This window comes from Phyllostomus hastatus, unplaced genomic scaffold (genome assembly GCF_019186645.2).
Source record: "Phyllostomus hastatus isolate PE091 unplaced genomic scaffold, TTU_PhHast_1.1 phas_scaffold_585, whole genome shotgun sequence".
Taxonomy (NCBI): Eukaryota; Metazoa; Chordata; class Mammalia; order Chiroptera; family Phyllostomidae; genus Phyllostomus; species Phyllostomus hastatus.
In genome coordinates, this window is record NW_025334037.1 from 28,309,115 (window position 1) to 28,334,573 (window position 25,459).

Here is a 25,459-nt window from a genome sequence, read left to right on the forward strand (position 1 = left end):
CGGGGCCCTCAGGAGGGGTGATGACGGTCCCAACCGCCCACCCCCAGTCATATTTCCCCTCTAGCATTACATGGCTCTTACCTTCCCCAGGGCCTGAGGCTGCTGTCCCTGGCTCCTGGATTTCCCTCTCTGTCTGTGTTTCAGCATTCTGCAGCTGAAGGGCCAGCGTCTGGGTGCCCTGAGATGTCACTGAGGTGGTGGGGTTCCGGGGCTGCAGCCCAATTGCATTCATCAGACCCATGTCTCTGTCTGTCCTCCACGTGGCTCTGCTGGTTCTAGGGAGCGAGAGGGAGACTGAAGTCAGGCAGGGCTCGGGACAGCATCCCTGGCAGAGCTCTGCTGGCTCCATGCCAGGCCTCTGGGCACAGCCTTGACCAGGCCTGCAGGCTCACGGGGAGCCTGTGCTCCCACAGCTCGCTCCCGACGGTTGTTGACCGTCCGTGCCCATTCTCCCTCCAGTCAGCCCCTGCCCCAGGACCACAAGGGATGCTGCAGAACCAGCCGCTTTTGGAAACCCAGCTGGTTCAGTCCCTTAAACAAAGGTGAACTTTCTGGTGAAGCAGAGGTGGCTAAACTTAAAGACTCTGAGTTAGATACAGGAAGCCACACTGAAACCCATGGGACAAATAGTGACCAGCAAAAGGACTTTCTCTCTTTAGCTTTTCCTTCTAATTCCATGCTGACAGATTACAGTTTCAATTCTGGAATTTCCACTGGATACTCATTTGGGAGGAAAAGTGCTGGGGCTCTCATGACGCTGTTCTGCGGTGCCTCCGGGCCTCCCCAAGAGCTGCCCAGTGAGCAAGGCCCAGGCCCCAGGCTAGCACCCCCACTTCCTCAGGCACTTCCCAGGCACTGACCCTGGGGAAAGCCAGAGCTGCCCGCTGAGGGAGTCCAGGACTTTCACAAGGGTCACCAGCCACTTGTATTTCTACCTGTTTCTGAGGACTCCTCCTCCAGCTGGGTCCTCTAGGAAGCAGTGACTGCCTTGTTTTCTCAGAATGTCCCAGTCTTCATTCATGAATGAATTAAGTGGTAAGAGGATCAGTACTAGGCTCCTACTCTCTAAATGGGCCCTGGACTACAGTTCTGAGCAATTTGGTCCCGAGGACCCTTGTCACCTGGGAGATCACCCATGGTTCTCCCTGGACACGAGCAAACTCCTGAGGGACAGGACCCCTCTCCAGTGCCCGGCCTCTCTCCTCACCCCAGTGTGCTCAGACACCATGGCCAGGATGGGTGAGGACTGGAGGGTGTCCTTCCCAAACTCACCCGGGCCTTTCACTGCTCCTGCTACTGGAGTGGACAGTGAAGACAGTCTCATTCAGCTGGTCCCAGTAGTACTCGATACCAGAGTTGGAGGCCCTGAAAATCAGTTGGGATGATGGAGAAGAAAAGGTGAAGGTGTTAGAGAGGGTCTGGCCAGAACTTGACAATTCCAAGGCTTTGCAGGCGGCATCCTGGTAGCCCTCCTTCCTCACTCCCCACGTTGGGCGGAGCCCAGGACCACAGCCCCTCCGTCAGGGTGCTCAGGGCTGGAGTCCTTCAGGCAGACGCCGGCAGGGGTGGTTTCAGCCTCCCCCGACCCCCACCAAGCCTAACTGGCTCCTCCTTGGTGTTAAGAGATAGCTAAAAAATTACCATGCCAGAGGCAGGCACTGGGCTCTGAGTGTTCTTCAGATATAGAGAAAGGAGGAAAGATAGCAAAAGAGGCTGGAAAGGCCCTGGAGGGACAGGGTGCCACAGACAGCCCTGCCTAGCAGGCACGCTGAGTGCTCAGAAACAGGCTCCACAAGCAGGGAGCCTGCAGGCCCCCTGCTGCCACGGGGGTGGGGGTGGGAGCAGGAAGGAAGGAACACAAGGGCGCCTTAACCTCCTCCACTTGCCTAGAGCTCAGAAGTCTAAGCCGAGAAAAGCCCCCATGGAGATGTAAGAGCACCCCTTCCCACCCCCAAGCTTTACGTGCAGGACCTAGAGCCTCTGCCAGGGAAGGCTGGACAAAGAATTGGGGAAGGTGCTTCTAGAGCTGAAGGAGACCCTAGGTGTGCTCCCAAACTTCTGGAAAGGAAGGAGGCTGGAGCATTGACAGCAGAGGAGGGTTTCTGTCTGTCGAGCTCTCCAGGCTGCCGAGCTTCCCCTGGTCCCTCCCCCCGCCCCCGCTACAATGTACTATTCAAGTAGTTTCTTCCGATCTCTCTCGGGCACAGCTGCCAGAAGGGAAGTGGCGGCCTCTCATCCTTCTATGTGCTTTGCTTTCACACATTCCTCCCTGGAAGGTGTTACCTAGACCAGTCCCTGTGGCTGAGGCTGGGGCTCTGACGCCAGCAGTGAAGGCAGGGGGACAGAAGTTGAAAAGGAGGTATCTCTGAGCCCCTGATTGGAACTCTGGCATCCACAGAGAGATCCTAAAAGATACTCCAAAAAGCCAGCCCTGCCCCAAAGTGGGACAGGACATGCCCATGTGCTTGAAGGGCCCCATCATGGGCTGAACTGTATGTTGAAGCCCTATCCCCCAACGTGACTGTGTCTGGAGATGGGGTCTTCAGGAAGTAATTAAGGTTAAATGAGGTCATAAGAGTGGACCCCTAATCCAACAGGACCATGGCCTCATCGCTGTGTGAAGAAACCGGGAGAGATGGCCACCTCAGGTCAGGAAGCAAGTCCTCACCAGAGCCAGGCCATACTGGCACCTAATCTCAGACTTACAGCCTCCAGAACTGTGAGGAAAAAGAACTGTGCATTAAGCCACTCAGTCTATGCTATTCTGTTATGGCAGCCCGAGCAGACTAACCAAATTCCAACGAAAGCCAGGTTTTTAACCTGCGGGCCTGGGTTACCTTCCTTCAGTGACAGAGCTTCTTCAATGAAGAGGAACCGAAGCAAAGTCAGCAGGTTCCGAGGATCGGCCAGAAAGTGAGTTTCTGAAGGGGCTGTAGGGTGCTTCCGTCCTGAACAGGAGGACGAGACAGGTCCCTGATGTGGGACCTGACTGTGCTTGTATGACGAGGGACTGTCGAGGGACTGTGCGGCCGCCGTGAAAGGAACCGAGGTCGGGCACTGAGCCCTTGGCCTGTCGCCAGAGGGCCACTGAGACTTGGGGGCAAGGTTCCCCCAAGGGTACCTTGGTACAGAGGTACCCTTCCTTTCCCTGCTCTATACTAGCCCTCTCCTGACAACTCTTGGAGGGCCTGTGGTGCTGTGACCCTGATGTGCACCCCTTTGAAAAGTAGTATCTGCTCCTTCTCCCAACCACCTGCTGTTTCTGTGGGGGCTGTCTGGGAACAATGGGGGCACGGGCGAGTGAGGGTGAGAGGCGCAGACCCTGCCTAGGGAAGAGGCAAAGGGACAGAAGAGGCCTCCTGTCCTCCTTTGTTTTTGGAGAGGCCTCCAAAAACAAAGCCATCATTGCCAGCTGCCAGGGAGGCTGATTTACAAACTTGTCAAGATTTATTGACAGGTGGCAATACCATGTGGGTCCCTGCCAAATCCTTCCTCTGTAATTCTTGCTATCCAGGGCTGGTTACTGACAACAAATTGCTCACACCAAACCTACACCAAACCATGCACTACCAGGAACCTTCCTTCCTCTCTCAGGGAAGGGGTCACTGAAGACCCACTCTCCGGACTGGGACCGTCAGGGTGATGCTGATGGCCGTTTAAGCTGAACAGGGGTGACAGGACGGTATCAGATGCACTGCTCCACCCCCCCACCCCAGTCCTTCCTGCTCCCCACCAGCAGGACTAGTGCTAACCCTGACATGTGCTACTTTCTGTGGTCAGAGCAGTTCAACTACGACAACCTCATGCAGCTCAAAATGTGGTTGAAATTCCAGGTACCAAGGAAGAGAGTTGAAGACACCTCTCTGGCTATGGAAACTCTTAGCCTTCGATATCAGGTATCACTAATGTCCATCAATGAACTAAAGAGGGATCCCAACCATCTCCTGTCTCCTTGGGTCTTAATGAGGGTGAATGAGTCACTGTTAGCTCTAGGTTCTTCGTGGAAGCTAGGCAAACACACAAACGGACGAAGAAGAATGGGAAGGCCACTTGGGGTGAGACTTTTCAGATGGACTTCCACCTCGCACCTGGCAGCTTTCTCTCCTCCTCACCTGAATACTGTTCAGTCTCCCCTGCCTGTCTGTAGGCTGCGCTTCTTGCTGGGCTCAATCGCCCCCTCCCAGTGGGATGTCAGGGCTCCCTGCACACAGCTGAGAGCCAGCCTGGCTTCCTTGGCAGTGACGAGGCTCTTGCAAAGAACTCTGGCCCTGCACTTACCAGCCTCTAGAGAGTATTCCCTTTGAGAATATTCTTCTTTCATCTAGCTGTTACATGAGTGTCTCTCTGGAGAAAAAAGACTGTTTAGAAGACCGGCATTTACCCCTGCCACCTCTGTGCTGTGGGAAAGAGCTGGCACCTGGCTCTGTGGGACAGCCTGGAAGACTCTGTGGCTTCCCTTTTGATTCAGAGGCGTGCCTTTCCCCTCCGTGGTCAATGGTGCTTGATTGCAATCACTGTTTGCAGTGGCAGTTCCCTCTTAGGGGGCAGAGCTAGGACCTTGCCAGGCCCCTCGGCCAAGGGGCCAGATGCCCCACAGTCCCAGCCTACTTTTTTCTGTGAATTCTGTCTTCTGAATTGACTCTGAGAAGTGGTCTTCCCAGCTACACCTCCCTCCCACTTGTAGGGCTGATATATGAAGCCAGAAGTGAGCACGCACCCCCTCACATCAAGCTGGTACTTCACACCCACTGTGCTTATTGGTAGGGGTGGTGGCTGGGCTGGTGGTCAGCCAGAGGCACAGCAGCAGCTTGGGAGGAGTGGTGGGTGGGGAAGTAAAGGAGAAAGGAGCGCCTCACTGCCTGGGAAGGGTTGGGTGACCTGGCTATTAGCTACTGTAATGACTTTGTACAGGGGCTGAAGGACCAGTTGTTTGTCTCCTCACCTGTCCCTGGAGGGATAAAATGTCCCCTTAGGGCTTTTTTTGCTGTCAGTGGAATTTTAGTACCACTAGGAAATGCCGAAGGAGCCTGCTGCCTCCCCTCTGTGCTCGGAGAGAGTGCTGAGGATGCGACAACCAGGAGAAATCAAGAGTAGACTGGAGAGCGCGAAATGAGGTGCAGCTGCCCGTGCCTGGGACAAAGGCAGACAACCACCTGTTCTGGGGGGAGGGCTGTAATCTTGGCCCAGCTGGCGGGCTGGCTCCCATGCCCTTGGGGAGGGGTGTGCCGGGGAGCTGTGTCACTTGGGGACAGGCAGCAAGCGTTAAACAGCTGCCTACTAAAGAGACAACAACCCTGAGCCCCTGCTTTCCTATTTATATTCCTTTTCCTCGTTGTAGGCCAGAGACCAGCCATAGTGACAACAGAGAGAGAGCAACTTCTCCGCATCAATCACCCGGCATGCCTGTCACCACCACCTGGAGCTACCTTCTTTACCTGGGGTTTTAAGAGAATTACCAAGTTACATGAGTGTTCTTTTGGCATGTTTTTCAGTGGAAGAGAGCTGCATTGCTTTCATCAGAATTTTAAAGGGATTTTTGGTTGGAAAAAAAAAAAAGGTTAAGAATCAGCTTAAGATTCTTAAGGTAAGAGCTCTGGCTTGGAAAGTTAGGAAGTTGAATTCCCTCACCTGTCTTCTGGGAGGCCTTGGGTGAGCCTTAACTTTCTTACCTGCATCATTCAGTCTTCCCTGCCTGAAGCAAAACAGCTGTACAGATGTGAAGGTGACAGAACTGGAGCAGCTCTGAACAACTTAGGACAAAGTCTGTCCATCTTAATTTATTATGGTCCCATTAAATGTCTGGCCCTATGATTTGGGATACCCACCAACATGAACCAAGAAATCAGGAGCAACAGCGACACTGATGCCAGTTAGCTGACGCACCCCTCTCTCAGTTCAACACAACTCAGGCTGCGATGGGAGCTGTTTCCTGCGTCAAATGCTGGTGCCACCTTGCTCATAAAAGAGGCCTGAGTTCCTGGGTGGGGGTGAGGGGTAAGGGAGTTCCTCAGGCCATCCAAGATGGCTTTGACCTGCTGAGACTCTAGATGCTGAGGACGACATGTGGTGAGAAAAGAGGCCAAAGCCAGCTTCATGTCTGGCTGAGGTGTCTATGACTCCGCCAGGTATGCAGGCTGGGGTTTCAGACGTCCAAGGCCTTGGACCACAGCTAGCTGGAGGTGGGGATTCTGACTCTGTAAAAGCAGATCACTTTCGCAAGGCAGGGAGGGTGGTGCTGGGAGCCTAACTGGGACAAAGGCTAGTGGCTGGGCCCACAGATAACAGTGCTGTGGGAGGTAGGATGTCTTTGAGAAACAGAAAAAGAAAGGCCTCTAACTGCCATGTTGGTAAGAGTAAAATTATGGTCCAGAATTCTGGGCCAGTTTTGGAAAACACAGCTAGTAGATTCCTCTTATGAACTCCCAAGAAAAGTGGAAGATACAAGATAGTCTCATGTGCTTTGGGGAAAAAGAAACATATCATGGCAGACTGATCCTGGGACTATGGACAGGCCAAGGGTGGGAGCAGAAAGGGACAGATCCAGAACCTTGGACTAACAGTGGCACAGTCATGGAAGAGGCAGGCTGTGTTCTGGAAAGGTGCATGGAGCTAAAGAAAGGGGCACTCTGGACACAGCCCAAGGAAAGCAAAGCCAGCAGAACCAAGAAATCTAGCTCCAAAGCAGCTGGGCCAGGTGAGGTTCAGATAGCAGCCTTTCTTTGGGAGGGGCCCTCAAAGTTCCACACGGAATGGGCCGGGCCAGTGACCTAGCTCAGCTAAGGGCCCCCTCAGCAGTCACCTACCAGGCCACAAGGACTGACCCAAATACACACTCTAGGAAAAACCACCAAGGGCCCTACCAAAAGGCAATGTGAACACTCCCAGCAGCCAGAGACTCCAGCAGACCAGTCACACCATGCTCTGTGGTCTGCAGAACACCCTCGGAGAAGACTGCAGTAGAGATAGCATTAGGACGGCCTAGAGGCATGGGTGGCATTTAGTCACTGGAACCCTGCAGCGGCCCACACGGATGCACAGGGCTTCACCCTCCCCACCTACCTGGGTGTGGAAACTGAGGACAGGCCTGGCTGACTCCCAGGTTCTTGCCTAAACAGACCTCTACCCTCCAGAAAGCCAGAGGAAGGGGAAGGGGTGTCATCAGGACTGAAAAAGAAATGCTTTGGTTCCCTGTCCCTTCCTACTCCCTACTTCAAGATAATAATCATTTTGATTTTTAAATTGAGCTTTTTAATATGCCTTTCCAATTATGAGCCAGAGCCTCAAGCAGAAAGGAAAACAGGCAGGACACAGAGCCAGGCAGTTAGAGATCAGTGACTTGACAAATTAGGGCTTTAACAAGATGTTATTTCCAAAGTTAATGTCAAACCCAGGATTACCTGTTGAATTCTTCAAAAGGGTTTAGAATAGAATCTTTGCTATGTTTTTGCCTGCAGAGCAACTTTTATTATCACCAGAGAACAAGGGAAAACAAACAAAAAACACTGTCTTAGAGTTCAGAGACAAAAATAACTAAACCAGTCTTTTGAAGGTTTCTGCAAAGGAAGGCTAAGCCTATCATCCGTAAGTGAAAAGGATACTTTAAGGAGTGACAACAAGAGCGAGGGTAGGCTCTAGCGGAATTCAGACTCCCATCTAAATGACCCCACCTCACTGGCTAGAGCCATAGGTGAATGCTGATTTCTCCACCCTCAGCCCAGATGAGCCTTGCATACCCACCCTGCCGGCCCCTGGAGCCACTCACTCTGGTCGGCAGATCACCAGGTCTCCTTTGTTGGTACCATAGGCCAGGCCGAGCCCAGGCTCAGGCAGCCAGCGGGCAGAGTTGATGCTGACATGTCTCCGCTGGTCAGCAGGCATGGGGTAGAGGACGTTGAAAACTCTCTGGGTGGGGGGAAAAGAGGGAAGAAAAGAGAATGGGAGGAGAAACAATTTGTTACAAAGAATGACAAAATCCTGGAGAAACAAAGTCCCTTCTATGGCCTGAAGCAAGTTAAAGACAGGGAGGAAAGGCAATGGTTGGGCTGGGAATGGAGTGACGCCTACCACAAATTTGAGAACTTGGCAGAGGGGAGGGTGGCATCCTCTTATTTTAGGTGAGGGCCAGGGCTCTTTCAAGAAATACCAGGGACATACTCCGGGTTTTCTGCACTTTTCTGCACCAGGCTTAGTTGTGCCTTCCTTACAGCCTTTTAGCACCTCTCACAACATTGCTTTAAGGAAACCCCCTGGAGAGCCCCATTCAGAGTCCAGCTCACTCAGAAGGACTGAAAGGACCGCCCCTAACTGTCCTCTAACCAGATAAACCAGTGAAAGCCAAGCTCAACTGGCAGTCCTGTTACCATGGAAATCAGTGCTCTCACAGCAGTGGGAAATTGAAGGTAATGGGGAGAGGGGTGGATAACACTGGGGAGAACATTCTTAATTCATCTAATTAAAAGCAATGTTAAAAATGCTATTTTTAAGGGTACCTAAAAGGTGCAATTAAGGTATAGAAAGCAGGACAGAGGGGAATCTTGAACACACAGGTACTGGATTTCTTTCTACCTTATGCAAATAACCATTAAATAGCTCATTTCCATTTCTCAAAGGGAGAGAATCTTCTTTCAACAGCCTACATCTTTCCACAGCTACGCTTTTCTCAGGGGGCAGCTTAGCTATGGCTAGGGTTTGGCTGAATGTGAAAGAAAGCCTCCCAGTCTCTGAGGTCACTGACCTACGCGATGTTCCAGAAACAACTTTAGTTGAAGACAGGGGCAGGGCAAGAACGAAGGACTCGGACTTCAGAGTTTGAGAGACCTGGGCTTGAGTCCTGGCGCCACCATACTTCTTTAGATCTCAGTTTAAAAAGAGATAGCATCAATACTCAAATAACTGGGGAAATTAAAAGAAATGATGTATATAAAATGCCCGGCATGAGGCAAGCTCATAAATGGTAAGTGTTGTTGTTATCACTGGAAATCTGCATCTGGAGCTTCAAAAACGGTTGTCAGGACCTATGGGAAGGTTGTGAAGATGAGAATCGGTAAACTAGAGTTTTTCTAATTTTTTAAAAAAGATTTTATGTTTAAAGAGAGGGGAAGGGAGGGACAGAAACACTGATTAGTTGCCTCTCACAAGCCTCCAACCAGGGATGTGGCCTGCAACCCAGGCATGTGCCCTGACTGAGAATCAAACCAGTGACCTTTCAGTTTGTGGGTCAACGCCCAATCCACTGAGCCACACCTATCAGGGATCTGTAAATTGGAGTTTCAGCCAATATGACGTTTCTCCTTTTAGGCCTCCTCAGGTTTTAATCAATAGAACAGGGACAAACTTCATCTGCCTTTACCTGTTGGTAAGGATTGATGGAAGGAAAAAAAAAAGGGACCAAATGAAGAGTATGATTTAAAAGTAATATTCAAAAATAAATTTAGGGTGACCAATAGTTATTTTTCTGATTATCCTGAGGGGAGACTTACAGAAAAGAAAAAGAAGTAAAAACTGAGCTGGGAGTCCACAGGACGGACACGAATCGAGTCACAAGCAGCCCTGGATTTGGGGCTGCTCATTCGTGCGCTGTGGGTATTTATCTGAAAGGCCTTTGCCAGGATGGACTGTAGAACAGCATGTGTATTCAATGTGCAGACACACGTGCAGGGAGTCTTGCTGTGAATCATTTTCCAGGTTTTGTAGTGCTGAAAAATGTACCAGAACAGCCCCGCTGTGGTCCTGAGGTCTCTGACAGATGGGGAATTGGCTCTGGTTTGAGGCTTAAGACTGCCCCACAGATAGCGCATTAAGGATCTCCTATGACCTTCCTGTCCGACTCAACTCCAAATGTAAAGATTAGCCAGGGCTCCTAAAATCTCTGGTCTGAGACTACTGGAAAACAGCCCATTGGAGTATATGCATTTCCAGACTGGTTACCTAGAACATGGTTGCTTGACCTTTGGATAATCTCTTCCTTGCACAGGCATATCTGGCAGGAGCCCTGAACAAATTCATGGCCTCTACTCCCCACCAGCTTCACTGACGACTATCCATGGATACGGCAACACCAGTATTCTCCCTTTGCACCCAATCAACACCTTTCCTTCTAGTCAGGAGACAGAGCGTGGTGCCTTCATTTTATCTCACAGAAATTTTCTCCTTTCCAGAAGACAGCTAATGGTTTTGGTCCCACCCACAGGTTATATGGTTAAACATGACCTGGTGTACACACCAAAAGGACAGAGTGGCTGTGATCAGACAACTGTGGAGGACATCCCTTATAATCAGATGATTTTTCCTTCTCCCAAAGGCCAGATGGTATGAGTGCTACACACCTGGAGGTAAGGAGGAATGAGTGCTAATTTCAGTGGGTTGGAGGAGGGAAGCCTCGGTCTACATGGGCCTCACAACAGTCTCTCCCCTAGAACCATAATGGTTCATAATTGCAGGGAACAGGGCAGAAGGGCCAGAGAAAGTACCCTGGCAAGAAGGGGGTAATAAGGTTAGTAACTCAGGTGCTTGAAGGTTGTGCTAAGTTTTTTGATGGGGGTTTCAAAGAAAATATAAGAGAACACTTTTCTAGAAATGTTCCAGACCAGGAGAGAAGCAAATAAGCCTTTCTCATGTCACAAATTCACCTTTTATATTCTACTGCTGCACAGGGATTAATAGGTATTACCAATTTGCTTCTAAGTACAGGAACTTGCTTTGGAGACAAAACCTCAAGAGCAGGCATGACAAACGACCCAGCTCAGGTGAGACAAGGTCAGAGGGAGGAGAGAAGTAACTGTCAGTCGAGGCCCCCAGACCCTGCTGCATGGACGTTCACAACCTCCACGGCTCTAGAAGTCACAGGACATCGATCTGTCCTCTGGCTATGGCAGCCCTCCCTCAACCCCACCCCCACCCTTCAGTCCTTAGTAAACAGCACTGAAAAGTCAGCTCCCAAGTGCCCATCTCCTCCAAGGTTTGGGTATTAAGCTAAATCCTACTTTGTGGCAGGAAGCCAGAAAATGCCACATGAAGATCAGCAGCCTCCAGGACTCCTGATAAGCACTTGCTTGCCTATCACGCCCCAATGTGGGGGTGGGAAGGAAGAGAATGGGGGGGGGGCAAAAAGTCTGGGGGTGGGGAACTAGAGTGAAGGATGAGTAAGGATCACTGATTTCTAGGTCCCGGGAGGTCATCTGGTTCAAGACTCCTTATTTCACACATGCCCGAAACTAAAGGATTCCAGAGGAATGAGAATCTGGACCATTTTGAAAACCACTAGAGATGCACCTTCTACTCACTGCTCTGGCGGGAGCTGAACAGCTCTCTAGGCACCTCGCTGAGGGAAATACTCCTTACAATTAGCCCTAGACACAAGAGAATATCTGGGTGGCAAGTTCCCCAGTGCTGACCAATGATTAGGTAGTGCTGGCTACTCCCTAGCCATTTACGGTTCGGCCACCAGTCAGTCCCTCCAGCACAGTGACTGGGTGATCTGTGAGTCTCTTCCAGGTTTCGACAGGGACTGGCTCTGGCTCTGCACATGCAGAGTCCATCAGCACCGACAGGAAGTAAGATCCGAGAGAGCGTAAAGGACAACTCTGGACTTCACTTAAAAGCACCCCAAATATACCTCAAGTACAGGTTTCCTTAACACTAGTCAGGTACCCTGAAGCTCCCCATGAGATGTTAAGAACAAAGCTGGGTGGCCTGCCAATAATTCCTTTCTGTGACAAAAGTGACACCCCATGAAGCTACAACACCAAATCCTGTTATATTGGAGGCAGATTATCAGGACCTGGGGACCTTTGTGGGCTGGACACAAAGCCAGCTGCTGATTCATGTTGGCAGAGTCCTGGTTTCACCTGTCTCAGCTGCAGCTGTTCCCTGGCATATGACAAATGCTGACAGAAACCCCCCACCCAAGCAGACTGTTCTCATTTCTGTCTAGCATCTAGGAAGGAAATTGGGATCAATATGCTAGAGGGAACACATTTTTTGAGTCAGGGCCATCAGCACATCAATGGAGAATGAGTCAGGTCGCCAAGATCTCCATGGTTCTAAGGGTGTGAGAGAAGGTAACAATTCTTCCACTTCTGGGGTCTAAGATAATTATACTGCTGCTCCTCCACACCCTCAAATTCTAACAGGAAGTAGAAGCAAAAGAAAACAGTTCCTAGATCAAATGTAAAGTGGTCTTATTTCTTGTTCAAAAACACAGGAAAAGAATAAGAGGCGGTCAGAGGAGCTCAATGGGAAATCTTCCTCTCCATCCTTTTCAAATTTGGAGGAAAAATGTATGCTGCCCTCACCAAGATGCCTTCTCTTCTACCGCATGTCAATAAAGCTCATTAGTCCAAGCAGCAAACTGAACTGCTCAGATCAGACCGGACAAAAAGCCAAAAGAAAAAACTCTGTGGTTGTCTTGTTTACATTTGGGAATCTGTAAAGCTGAAACCTCGCCATGGTGGCACGAGGCTGAGCGCAGTTGGCAGATCCCTTTCATTTTAACTAAGACAACAGAAGCTGGTTGGAGGGAAGGGATAATAGGAAATGGGTTGGAGGGCCACGGGAGAAGGTGCAAGCCAAAGAGGCTCTGAGAAAAAAAAGAACTGTGAGGAAGGGAAATGCCTTCTGGGTAGTGATGGAAATCAAGGGAGGCTTTAAGATTTTAGAGAGGGTTACTAGGAGAATCCTCTCTGAACCTTCTCTGCAAAGAAAAAATGGAAAGCAGATGCTATGAGACAGGTGACCTTTCCTTTGGAAATGGATGGCTGCACACCTTGTCACAGGCTGAGAAATGCACACACCCCAGAGCAGCCAGGGGACCGGACACTGTGGTCCTTTTCTTCCTTCCGAGCTCTTGGTCTTTTTAGAGTCATGAATTATTGGAGTTTCTTCATCTTTTCAGAAAATCTGATTGTTTCCCAAAAACTTTAATTTCTTTTACTAGCTCCAAGCCTTCTTTATATTCTACTTTGGCGTTTAGAACCTGTAGAATGTTGATTTTAGAGTGGTTACTTTAAAACAAGAATCTGAGTATCAAGTCACCTAACTCTCCCCTTTATTCAGTTGAAGCAGGAACAAACTGCCTAGATGAGCCTTAACTAAATTAAAGCAAAAACCTCCTTTTCTTAACTCTTCGGAGTTTGTGGCCCTCTGCTGCTGTTGACAATCAGCTACCTCGATGTCATTTCTAGCCAACCTCCCGTGACTTTTTGAGACCTGTAAACTTTGTCTTATTCCTTTGTTCTTCTCAAAGAGATCCCAAGGATGGAGGATAAGAATTTTATTTTGTAACTTGCCTGATGGCCAAAGACTGTCTTTGCCCATTAGGATCAAACCACAGAGACTGGTTCAGCTGAGGAATCTACTTCTGTGCTAAATGAAATACTGAGGCATTCACTGCTCCTGGAACTTCTAGAAATTAAAATAATTACTTCCTCCTGTTCCCACTCTGAGCGCAGCACATGTTCTTGAACTTTCTTGGCTTTCTAAATCTCAAAGGAAAAGGCCAGATTCACCTTGGATAAGACAGTCTTTCAATATATTTCAATACATTCAATATACTTTGGTCTTGATCCATATTTTTTTAGAACAATTACAGGACAAAGGCTACATTAAAATACTTTCAGGTAGGTTCTCCTACCAATTCTTGGGGAAAAAAAATTTTTTTTTTTTTGCCTTTCACTTCTGAACTGATCTACTGGAGCTCTCTCACTACATCTCAGTGCCAGGACTAGCACCTGGAGAAACTCACTGATACTGAGCAGAATTGTGGAAATGAGTAAGACACTCCCTATCTTCATAAGGATTATCTCATCAATACTATCATTCAGTCACTGTTTCCTGAGTCACATGCCGGGCACACTGATGTTAGTGGCAAGTGGAAATGCACGTTCATGTGTGCGCAGGAAATCCATGGCACACGAGATTCCAAAGTGGCCTACGTGAACTGGGAGTGCCTCCTGCGTGCCAGCACAGTGAAGGCCGGTGGCACAGCAGTGAAAGGTCCAGTTAAGAAGCCAGTCATCTAACATGTGCGCACCAGAGGAGCAAGGACAGGCCCATTTTGTTCACTGTATTCCCAGACTAGCAAAATACCTGGCCCATGGAAGGGGTTCACTAAAATTTTGTTGAGTGAAAAGAGTTAAAATGCAGTATAGACCGAACTCTACTAAGAGACCATGGAGGAAAGAAATCGTCAGAGTTGGAGGAATCTGTCATGGAAAAATCTGCCTAAACTAATGACTCTGATTGCAGCTCCACTGTTATTTTTAATTCTTTATCTTGCCCCTCCCTTCTCTGACAAATTGCATCAGAGACACTCCTGACTTCTCCCATACTCCCCCCTTTCCTACAATGTGCTACAGAAAGGAACTTTCTGAGGATAGGTGCTTTGTACCACATCTCAGAAGTCAACTTTAAGATAATTGCAGCGGAAGCAGCTTTTAATCAACTGACAGGCAGCTTTAAGAAAATTAACGAGGACAAAAATCTTAGGAAGGAGTAAATCATTTCTGACAACACAAAGCTGTCTCTCTTTTATCCCAATCTCCCCTGGAAGAAATAGTACCCTTCCAGGACACAAAAATAAAACATCTTTATTTTAGGTTTTTGCCACTCGCAAGACCAGGCAAGATTATGAGGCTCAGTTCCCTTTTTGAAAATCAAACTATTACAGTCTAGGGGAGTACAGATGACTGGATTACACCACCGGCTGAATTCAGGGCAAAGAGGGAGCCATAGTGAAGACTGCACATTAAAGAATGGAACTAGGACAGGCCAAAAGAGCCCACAAAGGTTAGTTACATAAATGCTCATTACTGCTGACTGTGCTGGAAACCCATCCTGACCCAGGGATCTAAACCGTAATTTAGATATGACTAATTTGAACATTTTGGATACCAAGCCTTTTTTTATGGTTCATTTTAACGAACTTTTTACCAAAAAAGATTTTATTTATTTATTTTTAGAGAGAGGGGAAGGGAGGGAGAAAGAGTTAGAGAAACATCAATTTGTGGCTGTTTCTCATGTCGCCCCCACTGGGGACCTGGCTGGCAACCCAGGCATGTGCCCTGACTGGGAATCGAACTGGCGACTCTTTGGTTCAGAGCCTGCGCTCAATCCACTGAGCTACACCAGGCAGGGCCATTTTAATAAACTTTTAATAATAACAGTCATCACTAGGCTCTGTGAAGACAGCTATGAAACGGTAGAAAAGCAAGCAAGCCAGAGGCACACAAAGATACCCATTAGTGGGTATCATAGTGATGTCTCCCACCCAAGGATAACAGTCAGTTGAATGTTGGAAAAAGGAACTCAAGAAATACTCCTTCAGATGGGGAAGGGCCTGGAGAAGAATAAAGATACTGCTCCTCACTCTTTAAGCCAAAGCGTCTCTGTATTCTGTAACACGTAGGCAATCAGGCATGAGCTCACAGTTGAGAGCCTGAGTAAAGTCAACAGAGGGAAGGTCAGAATTTCAATCAGAACAGGAAAGAGGCCTCACAGCATTAGTCCTTACAGTACCATCACTAGGGTGCTAACACGATCCTAAATGCCTGAAACCTCTAGGGCAGGAGGTACTCATAACTCTCTCAACTTTCTGGAAGTATCTGAAAAATCTGGTAAACAGAAACCACAGAATTAAACCAGATGAGGTTCCAGAGACACAGTAAGAAACAGGGTGAGTGCAAAAAGAGAAAGGACAAAGCCACATGGACAGGCGAGGTCTACCTAGAACACCCACACAGTCCATTTGTTTTCAGTCCTGCCTGCCTGTGTAGTCACCTGGAGCACCTGGGAAAATAAGGACAGCTGGGCCCCACCCTGAGAGTTTCCAATTCTGCAGGTCTCAGGTGGGGCAGAGAATCTGCATTTAGATCAAGTTCCTAGGTAACGCTGATGTGGTCCCAGAAAAATGCACATTGAGAACTACAGCCCAGTTAGATATAAGTAGGTTGAAGGTATGTAAAAAATGCCAACAAATCTGCTCTCCTTCCCTGCTGCCTAAGACCTGTTGAGGATGCCGGGGGTGCACGGCTCTAGAGCCGCACTCCACAAAGAGAAGGGACCAGGACACCACTGAAGAGCAGAACTCCCAGGGTCAAGAAGTGGAGGAAGGGAGAGTGAACAGGAAGAGAGGGGGAGCCGGCGGGGAGAAAAAAGGATGGCTGAAGAGGATGAGGGAGAGGAAGGGGGGGAAGGGCTGACTCTCTTTCCAACATCCACTCCAAACTAATGATTTGTGTAGGTAACAGTTGCTCAGTACTTGAATACAGTTTTACTGCACAGCCACAAAGAAAAAGCTTTAAACCAAATTGACCTTTAAGTATCTGAGGCTTTGCCTTCGAGAGCACAATGCTGTTCCACAGAGAAAGAAGGGCTAAACTGCTTTCTGTCCTGGAGCTTCTGCTCCCACTCAAGTCAAAGGGAGTGTCCTGTTTATCACTGTCAATAAGATGACCAGAGAGAAGAGCATATCAGCACCTCTAGGATCCACAGGGACTAGGCAATGAGGGTCCTTTTCAGTTCCTATGAAACCATTTATATGCCTATAACCCCCACCTGTTAGGGGAATCCTCTATGCACCTGGGGGAAAGAACACACCACCTGTTAATTCCTGTGTTGAAAGCACTAATCCTTATTTTTGTTTTCAGCTCAAAAGGCCCTAACACCAACCTGCCACCCCCGCCCCACCACGCCCACAAGCCCAGGTGCCTGACTTTGCCTTTACTCCTAGGTAAAACAGCACTTATTACTGACAGAAACTAGAAGAACAGTTTGGTATATGACTATTTCTGGTTTCATTACTAATTTTATATTTTTGTTATTATGCTTTCATTTGGTTACAACCGAAATTATTATAATGTGCAAGTTGCCACTATTTTGGAAAATTAATTGCAGTTTTCTGTTACTATATTGTGCCTTGTTCCAATTAGAAAATAAAAGCAGAGAGGGAACACAGGCAGTTTAGTGTTTTGAGAATTTAGCAAAACTTCAGCTCAGCAATCTCTAAATGCCTAACTTAAAAACAAAACAGAAATTAACAAAAAGCCCTCCCTGGCTCAACTGTGAGTCAGAGAGAGGGAAGGGGGAAGACAAAACACATGCCTCATCTTATTTTTCCTGATTTGCCAATCATACTAAAATTGGGACGACTAACTTCAGTAAGCAGAGAAGGCAAATATTTAAAGGACCCTCGGTTCTAGAAAAAAAGAATAAAAACTAAAGTGACTCAACATGGGGAAGAAAACAATCCAGCATAGAGAGATATTCAGGGGAGAACCCTGGAAAGCAACAACAGCTGAGAAAAGATGGGAGGTGAAGCACAAGACAGCCAAAAACCTAAGAGTTTGGTAGGAAAAGGAACATAAATGCCACCATGCCTGCAATAAAATTAGCAAAGATGGTATCAAAGCACCACGCATAAAGCCCCAAGAGGCAAGCCGAGGAGATTGTTTCTCCGCCTTGCTGAAGGAGCTGAGGGCAGAAACCTAAAATGGAGACAGCAGCCATTAAGAACAGCAGTTCTAAATTCAAGTGAATATCAGAATCACCTGGAAATCTTGTTTTACAAATACAAACACCTGGGTCCCTCCCGCCCCATTCTCACTCTGATTTTAAGTCTGAAGCGGTGTGTGTATTTTAGCAAAGACCCCATGAATTCTAAGGTAGGTTGTCCAAGTAGCATCGTTTACAAACACTGATTCAGGGGTATGAAGAACTGCTTAGAACAAATGCGCCAAGGCTAATAGCAATTAGCAATTCATTTTCAAAGAGTTTTCATATGGGATTGTGTAACAGATCATCTCTTGGGGAGAGATGTCACTTAGTGGGAATTAAAATAAGTCAATGCCCTGGAGGATGTTCTCTTGGGAATGTCTGTTGGCCCAACAAGCTCACCTCTCTGAACATTACCACTGTGAATTCCAAGAGGCAATAATACCAAAACGAAGGGGAATTCTGGGCAGAGAAGCTCTTGGGCAGGCCCATTACCCACAAATGCATTCCTTCAAGGAAAGAGCTTGACATTACAGGTGGAGACACCCACCTATACTTACCTGTGCAAAGAGGGAGATGCTCTACTGTCCCATTAAACCCTTGCTCCCTGTTCTCAGACAAAAATGCACTTCTTGCCTTAAACGGTGGTACAGCACAGCTATCCAAAAAAGCTGGTGTCTTCCCTTCCACCAATGACTGAATTCAGGGACATTTGCTGAGTGCTTTGGTGCCTTTGGACGTAAGGGGCAACCAAGACCTGGAAAACCAGAAACCTTTCTGTAGCACGGGGGTTTAAAAGTCAGACTGGATGGACATGGTGTGCAAACCCTGTTGAGAAGCCTGGATCCTGTCTCTTGGGTGAGAGGAACACTTCCCAAAATGGGATCTTTCTAGTTACTTCAGCTCCCGCTCCTAAGCAGCAGATGGTGCCTATTGAGAATCAAGAAAGCCTCACTGGGAGGCCTGAAAAATAGCTCTTGTCACCAGGAACGCAGCAGCTGGCTAGTTTCCTTAAGCCCCTTAGCAGGATAGTGATGAATTACCACATCCCCTCAGCAGACTCCTCCAAATGCATTCCCTGAGCTGCCAGCCCCATATGTGACAATATCTTGGCTCCCACCCTGTAGCTGTTTGCCCTCAGCCAGGAGGTCGGGTAGCAGCCCTGGCTTCCGGAAGAGACTGGAGATGTCCATTAGTGTTGACGAAATCAGATCCTGCCTCTTAATGATGATAAACAATTATTCCATAATTAGGCAGGGTTAGAAAAACAGCTGTTGGGACCAGGATTCTAAGTAGTAAAAAACAGACACCAGGTACTTTTTACCATCCAAATATGCTTAAGATAAGCAAAATAAGAATATTTAAACTACAATTCAACTTTTACCCTCAAATACCTAGATAAGAAAATAGGCTTGATGAACTTCCCACAAAATCCTCTCCTGATCACTCAATGTCAAATGCTGTATTTCTAGTTACACGAACTCCAAGATCAGAACTTCTCTGCCTTTATGATGTCAAGAGTAGAGGATACCTTGTTTCTACCCTTTCAGAGGCATGGTGGGACATTACTGGTTCTGCTACTTACCACTGAGAAATGATAAGGAGGACACTTTTCTTGAGAATCTCTTTCATTCATACAGTTTCTGCTAAATGTCAGTTTCCCTATTAAGAATGCAGACTTCATAAAGACAAAACAGACAAGAGCTCTGCTCTCAAGTTCACAGTCCAAGAGAGGAGAGAGACATGGAAACAAATAACTGCAGTATGGTGTGTTGAGGGTTAGCACGAGCGTTTCTACTTGGTATAGCAGTGGCTCAGGGGTGATCAATTCTATTTAGGAAGGATCCACAGAAAAGGAAGAGCTTGGGGCAGTTGGGTTTGAGGAGAGGAGAGCATTCGTGGTAAAGGCACACTAGCAGGAAAGAGCCTTATTAAATTCAGGGTGCCTGGAAAGTGGCTCAATGGAGTTGAATAGCAGGTCCCTGTAGGAGGTACAAGGGAGAAGAGGATAAAGACCAGGATGGATACCAAGTCGGAAGCCACCACACCTTATACTGGGTCCAATCTCTAGGTTTTTCTTTCAAACAAATGCTGCCCACTCCAGGCATTCATAAGCAACTACAAGCAGAGCACTAAATGGGGCCCTGAGCGATATGGCCCTAAGGAACTTAAACCAAACCTAATTGGGTAGATTAAACATATACACCACACAGCTAAAGAAAATACAAAACAACACATAAACAAGTGCATACAACTACAAATGGCACAGCACCAAGTGCTAAGGGAATTCACAGGTTCTTAGCTTGAGACAGAGCTTAAATACCATTTAATTAGAGAACTGTTCAAATACCTGACTCCCCTTGAAAAAACCCTGGTCAGACGAGCACCCCCTCTGGGATGTAGGAAGCTCAGCCAGAACCCAGTCTAGTTGAGCCCAGAAAGCCACTAGCCCCACGATGCCCGGAAGGCTTTTGTGGTCACACACGAGAGCCGCCTCAGACAAGAAATGCATTCTCTGCTGGTGAAATGGATAGGGGCACAGTGTAGAGCACAGTAGCTGCCTGAAGTCCTCATCTTCCATCATGGTTATAGTTCACAGAAAAGGACATTGCACAGTATACTATTTTTATAGCTTGCTTTCTCAAAAAAATTGTTTTAAATAGGCATAAAGATATCATTGGGATATTTATGTATCTCTAGACTAAAGGTCTCATGTTGAAATAAGAAGTATGCAGTTTGGTCTTTATCTAAAGATTCTTTCAGGCCTCTGGGGAACCCAGTTCAAGATCTAGGGTATGCAAAAGCCCCTGCCTTTTAATATCCCAGAGCTTCCAAAAGGGAAGCCTGCTGGTCATGGATGGGCTCGACTGGAGTCTTCCCTCATGCCTCTGAGCATGACCTCTCTGGTCCTGGCCGCGAGATCACCCCACTGTCCTTCATTACCCTGCCACGCCTAGTAGAGTAGCCATAGGCTGAAGGCACAAGCAGTGACACTCACCCTCATGGAGGTCTCACCGCCATGGGCCTGTTGTAGCCTGAAGACCTGGGCCACCATGTGTTCTGTGGAAGGGTGCAGCAGGATCCTTCGTGAGGCCAAGCCCACCATTACATATCGGCCCATTGGGGACAGGCTCACCGAAATGGCATTGGGACCTGAGGGCCAAAAGAGAGACATTTTCCAGAGTTCTTACTATTACAAGGAAATAATTCTTCCTCCTAATCTTTTCTCTTTTTCTCTAATCTACATCTTCATTTGGTCATCGTGGGGTTATCACACAGGACTGTAGTGAGGAGTATAATGAAAAGACATGTCAAGTACCAAGTACAGTGTCTGACATACAGAAAATACTTAGTAAATGTTAAGCACTGTTACAGAATGCATAACAGATTCACATTATTAAAAAGTTGGCTTCATACCATAAATACTGTTTTGAAATCTACTATTTGCACTTCACACATTAAGAACATTTTCCATCATTAAACACTGTGAAGGCCAAATGGCATTCTGTCCTATCAATACACTATCACTTACTTAAGCAACTCTTCACAATTTGACATTTTTCTCTATGAAAAGAAACAGTACTATGTATAAATCTCTGTACAGTTTTCTTTTAAAAAATTTTTAAATTTATTTTTTATAGAGAGGTAAAGGGAGGGAAACAGAGAAGGAGGGAAACATTGATCAGTTGTCTCTTGCATGCCCCCAACTAGGGGGCCTGGCCCACAACTCAGGCATGTGCCCTAACAGGGAATTGAACCGGCTATCTTTTAGTTCATGAAAAGACACCCAACACACTGAGTCACACCAGTCAAGGCTATATATATATAGTTTTCTTATTATTTCCTTAGAAATGAGATTACTGGATCAAAGAAAAAATACATTTGGGGGCTTTAATACACAATGCCAAACTGCCTTATAATTTATGACTGTGCCCACTTCCCCAAACCATGAACAAAGCTCCTCCTTTATTCCTGGCCATTACAATGAGGAGCATATATCACTGATGCTATTGTGGTAGGGAGGACTTTTATCTTAAACGTCCTTAGCAATGCTATGAGGCAGGACTCCTGGAAAGCAATCTTCCTCTGGTCAGTGCCCTGGTGAGGCAATATGTGACCATTACACCCACCTACACCTTGCCTCTCCTAGGAATGTTCATGCCAAGGTACCAGCATCTCTTTGTCACTAGACTGGGCTTCCTATCCCTTACCAAAACGCTTGGTGTAGAGCATTTCACCCAAGTTGTGGGGGGCCAGGGAGTACACTGCCAGGATGCCTTCATCGGGAAAGCCCCTTTGGCTGCTAGGGATGAAAGCTGCCAGGAGCTGGCCATCTGCAGAAATGTCACAGCTGGCATCATTGTAGATCTTGCAGTTCTGCACCAGCACATTCACAGAGGCTGCATCAAAGAAAGAAAAGAGGGTATGAATGTTAGAAGTTGATGGCGTGAAAAATTCTGGGTCAAGAAATTTGGGGGCTTTCCTAAGGGCTTGGACCCTCTCTGGAAATGCTACAGGCTGCTTAATCAAACTAAAATGGCATGCAACAAGTAATACAAAAGAGAATAAAGATATGTCTCCTCTACCACTTTATCCATTTAAAAATTATTTATTTATTTATTTTTAGGCAGAGGGGAAGGGAGGAAAATAGAGAGGGAGAGCAGTATCAACGTGCTGTTGCCTCTCATGCTCCCCCTCTACTGGGGTCCTGGCCTGCAACCCAGGCATGTGCCCTGACTGTGAATCAAACAGGTGATGCTTTGGTTCGTAGGCCAGCGCTCAATCCACTGAATTACACCGGCAGTCTCTATCACTTTAATAGGAAACTACAGATAGTCAATACAACCACAACCACCTGCCAAGTCTTAGTTCACAATTTGGAAACATCACTTGAGAGATTAGATAAGAAAAAAAGTCATTATAAATTGTTCCTGGAGAGCCACTCAGCAGCTCCGATAGTCCAAAAGATCAAAGCCAGAATGAATGAAAATGCAAACCTGCTGATTCTAAGAAAGAAGGGATGATACAGGTAAAGCTTCCTTGGGGCATGACTCCTATTCTACACCTGCTTTGTGACCTTGAAGAAGAAACTCATTTCACAGGTTTATGTCTTCCTTTCTCATTTAAGAGAGATGGAACATTTACAGACATCAGTCTTCTGGACAGCTCCTTGCTAATACTAACTCCTAACTCCACAAGACACGATAAAGAGAAACAAAGCCTGGCCCTGGCTGGCTGGCTGGTACTCTTTTCATTTCTCACCATGCTCTATGCCTTATCCATACACCACAAGCCAGTCTCCTTGGGTGGCCTCAGCCTGCACTTGGCAGTTACTGAGAAGCATGGGTCAGCCAGGCAGCAGGCTCAGTATGAGGGAGTGGGGTGGGGTGTGGAGGAGGAATGTCAGCAGGTGGAGAGAGTCTGCTCCCCACCAAGTGGTGCTGTGCCTATAGGCTTTGTTTCAGTTTTCACTAGAATCCTTCTCCAAGGCTCACTGTGCAATTCCATGCCAGGAAGAAGTGTCTTGCCCTTGATGTGAGCCTGGAACCAGAGTGCTCACATCATGGTATAAGCAGAACAACACGACACATCCAAAAGGTCCAAACTACTTTGGACTTTGTCTCATTTAGGTCTACTTTACATGCACATGCAGAGAGACTACTCCTCTTATTTGAAGAAGATTACTTGGATGTCCACTGTCAGAAGAAGCAATATGGTTAAAAAGAAAACAAACAAACAAACAAAGGCAAGCTCAGTGGCCCTCACCAGATTCCAGGTGATCTACTCCAGTAAGCCAAAAGGCATGACTTGGCAGGTCAAGGGCAAGTTTCCCCAGGAAATTACCTTAAGGAAAACAAAACAGCCCTGGTTGGGCAACTCATTTGGTTAAAGTGTCATCCTGATATGCCAGCGTTGTGGGTTTGATCCCTGGTCAGGGCACGTACAAGAATCAACCAATGGGGACTTCTTCTGGCCAAGATAGAGGCATAGGTAGATATATTTTGCCTCCTTGCACAACCAAAAGAAGAACAACAACAAATTTAAAAACAAACAATTGCCAGAACTGCCAGAAAATCGAACTGCATGGAAGTCTGACAACCAAGGAGTTAAAGAATAAACATTTATCCAGACTGCATCACAAGGCAGCTACATGGGTTGCCCCACCCTGATGAATATCTAAGGCCCCACCCCTTACAGCATTAACAGCTGGGCTGAAACAAAGAAATACGGCATAAATGAAAGAACAGATCAATGCTCCAAAAAATAGAACTAAGTGAGGAAGAGATAGCCAACCTATCAGATGCAGAGTTCAAAACACTGGTAATCAGGATGCTCACAGAAATGGTTGAGTATGGCCGCAAAACAGAGGAAAAAGTGAAGGCTATGCAAAGTGAAATAAAGAAAAATACACAGGGAGCCCTGGCTGGTGTAACTCAGTGGACTGAGTATGGGCCTGCAAAGTGAGGAGTCACTGGTTCTATTACCAGTCAGGGCACATGCCTGGGTTGTGGGCCATGTCCCCATTAGGGGGCGCACAGGAGGCAATCACACATTGATATTTCTCTCCCTCTCTTTCTCCCTCCCTCCTCCTCTAAAAATAAATTAAAAAAATTTTTTTAAAGATGTGTAAAATTAAACACACACACACACACACACACACACACACACACACACACGGAATCAACAGTGAAGAGAAGGAAACCAGGGCTCAAATCAACAATTTGGGCAAGGAAGAAATAAACATTCAACCAGAATAGAAGAAACGAGAATTCAAAAAAATGAGGAGAGGTTTAGGAACCTCTGGGACAACTTTAAACGTTCCAACATCTGAATCATAGTGGTGCCAGAAGGAGTTGAAAAAATAATGAAGGAAAACTTCCCCAATCTGGTGAAGGAAACAGATTTCCAGGAAGTCTGGAAGCTCAGAGAGTCCCAAAGAAGTTGGACCCAAGAAAGCACACATCAAGGCACATCATAATTACATTACCCAAGATTAAAGATAAGGAGAAAATCTTAAAAGCAGCAAGAGAAAAGGAGACAGTTACCTAAAAAGGAGTTCCCAGAAGAAAGAAACCTTGCAGGCAAGAAAGGGCTGGAAAGAAGTGTTCGAAGTCAAGAAAGACAAGGACCTACAACCTAGATTACTCTAACCAGTAAAGCTGTCATTTAGAAGGGAAGGGCAGATAAGTGCTTCCCAGATAAAGTCAAGTTAAAGAAGTTCATCATCACCAAGGCCTTCTTATATGAAATGTTAAAGGGACTTGTCTAAGGAAAAGATGATCAAAAATATGAACAGTAAAATGACAACAAACTCAAAACTATCAACAATTGAACCTACAAAAAACCAAAACAAAAACAAACTAAGCGGACAACTAGAACAGGAACAGAACCACAGAAATGAAGATCACATGGAGGGTTATCAGTGGGGAGGGAGAGGGAGGAGAATGGGAAAAACGGTACAGAGAATAAGAAGCATAAATGGTAGGTACAAAATAGACAGGGGCAGGTTAAGAACAGTATAGGAAATGGAGAAGCCAAAGAACTTATATGTACGACCCATGGGCATGGGTCCAACTAAGGGTGGGGAGGATGATGGTGGGAGGAGAGGGTGCAGGGTGGAGGGTAATAAAAAGGGCAGAAAAAAATGGGACGATAATAACATAGTCAATAAAATATACTTTTAAAAAAATCAACCAATGAATGTATAAATAAGTGGGGCAACAAACTCATGTTTCTCTCCACCCACCCCCAACAGCAATATATTAAAATTAAATTAAATTAAATTAAACAAAGCAGAAACACTTTTCAGGGGCCTTGAAACGTATGGGATCAAGGACTCCCAGTGATTTCTAAAACCCTACATTCACCCCCCTTTCCCTGTATTTGCTAAAAGAACCACAGAGATGACAGAATGCTAAAAAGAGCGAGAGAGAGAGAGAGGGAGGAGAACACATTGATTAGGCTATTGTGC

At 47.0% G+C, this 25,459-nt stretch overlaps 1 protein-coding gene across 6 annotated transcripts in view; it reads right to left on the reverse strand.

Moving 5' to 3' along the window:
• Positions 1-25,459, reverse strand: part of AMBRA1 (autophagy and beclin 1 regulator 1) — a 178,686-nt gene that overhangs the window by 7,876 nt on the left and 145,351 nt on the right. For all 6 annotated transcript variants that reach the window (XM_045825364.1, XM_045825366.1, XM_045825367.1 and 3 more), the window contains 5 exons: positions 21,699-21,887; positions 20,486-20,640; positions 7,763-7,902; positions 1,273-1,365; positions 82-275 (listed from right to left, as the gene is read on the reverse strand). In XM_045825364.1, the coding sequence (XP_045681320.1) occupies positions 82-275; positions 1,273-1,365; positions 7,763-7,902; positions 20,486-20,640; positions 21,699-21,887 (771 nt within the window). The remainder of the gene's footprint in view (positions 1-81; positions 276-1,272; positions 1,366-7,762; positions 7,903-20,485; positions 20,641-21,698; positions 21,888-25,459) is intronic.